The sequence below is a fragment of the Octodon degus genome, unplaced genomic scaffold, assembly GCF_000260255.1.
Source record: "Octodon degus isolate 3935 unplaced genomic scaffold, OctDeg1.0 scaffold00024, whole genome shotgun sequence".
Classification (NCBI taxonomy): domain Eukaryota; kingdom Metazoa; phylum Chordata; class Mammalia; order Rodentia; family Octodontidae; genus Octodon; species Octodon degus.
This window is the reverse complement of record NW_004524600.1, coordinates 11,770,675-11,774,386: the sequence shown is the minus strand read 5'-3', so window position 1 is coordinate 11,774,386 and position 3,712 is coordinate 11,770,675. Positions and strand designations below refer to the sequence as shown.

The 3,712-nt window shown below is 39.6% G+C and overlaps 1 protein-coding gene across 1 annotated transcript in view; it reads right to left on the bottom strand.

The window, feature by feature from the left end:
• Arfgef3 (ARFGEF family member 3) overlaps nucleotides 1–256 on the bottom strand; it is a 154,791-nt gene extending 154,535 nt beyond the window's left edge. Inside the window, exon 1 of the mRNA XM_023712198.1 lies at nucleotides 204–256. Coding sequence (XP_023567966.1) covers nucleotides 204–256 — 53 coding nt within the window. The remainder of the gene's footprint in view (nucleotides 1–203) is intronic.
• Between the last annotated feature and the right edge of the window lie 3,456 nt (nucleotides 257–3,712).

Sequence of the window (3,712 nt, the reverse complement as noted above, 5' to 3'; positions counted from 1 at the left end):
TAAGAAGTATCCTGGCTGTGGAGAGGGGCACATTTTCTATTCCAGCACAGGTAGCTTAAGACCCAACGCAATATTTTTCTTTCTTAAAAATCTTTTATTGATTTATTTATTTGGTAGAGGGTCTTGCTACACAGCTCAGATTCATAGTGATCCTCCTGTCTCAACCTCCCCAGTGCTGGGATGACAGGCGTGGGCCACCATACCCAGTTTCAGTGGCCGACAAGGCACACCTGGCGATCCCGTGCTGGCACAGCATGGTGTACAGGAGTACTCATCGGGATCATTGCCAAAATACCAGGCTTCCTCTGTGGTGGCCTGGGACTTACATGGGACAAGCAAGCAGGAGTACAGAGGCTGGCTGGCTCATCAGTTGGGGGCTGGTTTATACAATGCGCACTGTGGTGGCCAGCCACGCATCACAGGGACCAGCTGTTTCTGTGCAACAGGAGCAACCAGAGCTGGAACAGAAACTATTATCCAGGCCACTAAGAAACCAAAGTATACCAGCTGCGGAGAGGGGAGCATTTTCTATTACAGTACAGGTGGTTTAAAGACCCCAAACAAAATGTTTATTATGAAACAATTCTTACTATTAAGTATAATAGGCAAATACAACCTGATTAGTTGCAGCTAGCACAACTAGCTATTCCTAAATTCATTGCAGGCTAGGGGCACAGGGACAATACTACATGCAAGACCATGATGGTTCATGAGTTAATGTCTGTTTTTCCTCATACTTTTAGTTGTGTTGACTAAAAATTCTGGTTCACACAACCAAGAAGCTGATAATACGCTTAGAACAATGAACTCTGTTTACCAGTGAGAATTCTTTAATCTTTTTTTTTAAAGACTTTATTTGGTACAGGGTCTCACTATGCAGCTCAGACTCATAGTGATCCTCCTGTCTCAGCCTCCCCAGCCTTGAGATTACAGGTGTGCATCACCATGCCCGGTTTGGGTGTTCAGCTTTGCACAGGGCTGGCACAGTGTGTGGTACCGGGGATTGAACCTGGGTCCTTGCACTTGCCAGGCAAGCACTTAGGCTACTGTGCTATCTCCACAGGTCTCTTCTTTAATCCTAATGCTAAACAGTGGCAAATTTGAAATCACCCTTCAATGTATCCAAATAAAGTGTCAGGTATTAGCTTTCTTCTTTGGATGTCAACTGTAACTCAAATATGGGTTCAAGATTTTGAAAAACAGATGGATCTTTAATCAAAATGCTTTTCTTTCACATTTCAAATTCATCTTTTTCTGGAAATGATTAAATAATTATTTGATATAGATACTTGTAATACAATTAATATCTCCATTCAAAATAACCTCATTGACAATGTTATCTTTGTATGTTGCACAGTGTTGTGGGTATAACCCTGGTAACTATTTGAAACATATCTTGTAACTGTTGCATATATTAAATATGTTGAAGTACATGTTACTTTCCCCCTTGCAATACAAATTTTGTTAATGCATGAGGTCAAAAAAATGAGTTTTTAATGACAATATTTGCTAAAATACGATCTTCCAAATGACAGCTAAGTAAGATTGCTTTCCCAGAAGAAAACTGAGGAATCCATTCTGAAGTTCTGTCTTTACTATGAAACAGTGTGTGTACATGTTAGATGCGTGACAGATGTTACTAGCAGAGTGATTTTCATTCATTTCTCACTTGCATTGCATCCTGAAGCAGTGGGCAGTTTGGTACCACAGTCGCATGGGCTGATTAAGGAGCCATGGGCCTTTCGTGTTACTGCTCCACAGCTCCCTCCTCTGTGTGACCCATAGAAGGGGCACAGGCACGTTGCATTCTAGTTTATAAAGGAGTCCAGTTTTCAGAGGTGTAAACTACACACAGCCCTCCTCCCTTTGTCTCATGGTGAAGACAGAGTTGTAGGACCATGCCTGGATGTAACCAATCTAGCTGGGCCTCCTGGGATCCATCCACAGTTCTGATGCCATAGCACAAGAGGGGGATTTGGCCAGTGGCCACCAAACACAGACTCAGCTCAATTTTAAGTTTTTATTGCTGTTGTTTGTATTTTTGCAGTAGCAGGTACTGAACTTGGGACCTTGTGCTTGTCAGGCAGGCTCTATGCCATTGAGCTATCTCCGCAGCCCCTCACAGCTCAATTTTAGAACAAAACATGAAAATGAGAAGCCTTCCATAATAAAATTAAATAAGTATCACTATTCTTGTGTCCCAGAGATTCAGTAGAACTCTTAGGATGCCAAAATCTTCATGATGTGTGAAGTCCGGGTCCAAACAGGAGTGTCAATATAGTTTCTAACAATATTGTGTTATGCTGTGTTTTGTGGTCATGTTTACATCAGAACTATTTTCAATTTTGTTGTAAGTTTTCAGCTGAATTTGTGTTTTCCAAGTAATGTTTTTAAATTCTATCAAGTTGCCTAACCAGTTTTGTATTAGATTAAGTTTGAGTAACACAATAGATGTTTTTAAAAATCACCTGGTGCTACGTATTTGCATAAATGGAACCATTAGTCACGTGAGTGGTGTGTTCTGGGTAAGTATTCTCACGCCACCCACATCCACCTTTGACTAATAAGCAATTTGATTCTGCACATCCTGCAGACCAACAAATAGTGAGCAGAGTATGTCAGCACTAGAAGTATAGTTTTAAATTTCACAGTTGATTTATCAAAAGTCATATTTGCCACATCTCTGTATGCTGAGAATAAGTGTTCAGGAACTACTTCAATCATTTTCTTTCAGCACATATACACAGTGAGAGAGGACAGCGAAGATTTCATTAACCAACATGATTTTTTTTCTTTTTAAAAAATATTTTATTCATTTGTTCAGTACAGGGTCTTGCTACACAGCTCAGACCCATAATGATCCTTCTGTCTCAGCCTCCCCAGCACTGGGATTACAGACGTATGCCACTGTGCCCGGTTCCAGTGGCCTGCACGGCACACCTAGCATTCTAGTACTGGCACGGCGTGTGATACTGGGGATCAAACCTTGCTCCTTGTGCTTGCCACGCAGGCACTTAGACCACTGAGCTATCTCCTTGGCCCCACTGAAAAATTTCTCCTGTGTTCTGTCTTTTATTTGAATGTCTCATCAAGAAGTTTTGTTTTCTCTATTTCCAAATCTGTGTGTGTGTGTTTGTTTGGGAGAAGTGAATCTTAATCTTTCATTTGCAAAACTATCACATAGATTATATATTTTTAGTAAGTTTTTAGCACTTGGCAAGCTATACTTAATTTTTATTAAAAGCTTTGCCATGGTTTTGCTTTTTTGGTTATTACCAAAATATTTCGGTTATTACCGAAGTAAAATAATTCATACAATTAAAAGGAGTGCTTCTCTAATGTTGTCACTGTATATGTACCTGGACCTGAAAGTTCAACCAGAACATGCTTCTGTTTTTATATCATTCTTATTTATTCTGATAATAATAAACTAATTAAAGATAATTTGCATAAATTTGATTATTACAGTATACAATTATCACAGTAATTGCTTATGCACATGTCTTGTATAACAATTTAGCCAAATCAAACAACAATAACAATGAAACCACATTGAAAGTTGCAGCTAAACCCATAGTCAAATCTTGGTGGAAAGTCTCGCTGCCTTTGCCAACAGTAGATAAAATTCTTCTAACTTTCATGATTAACTGTTAAAGACATGAGCTCCCATGATAGAATCACGATCAAATCCACAAAATCAGACAAGCAGAAG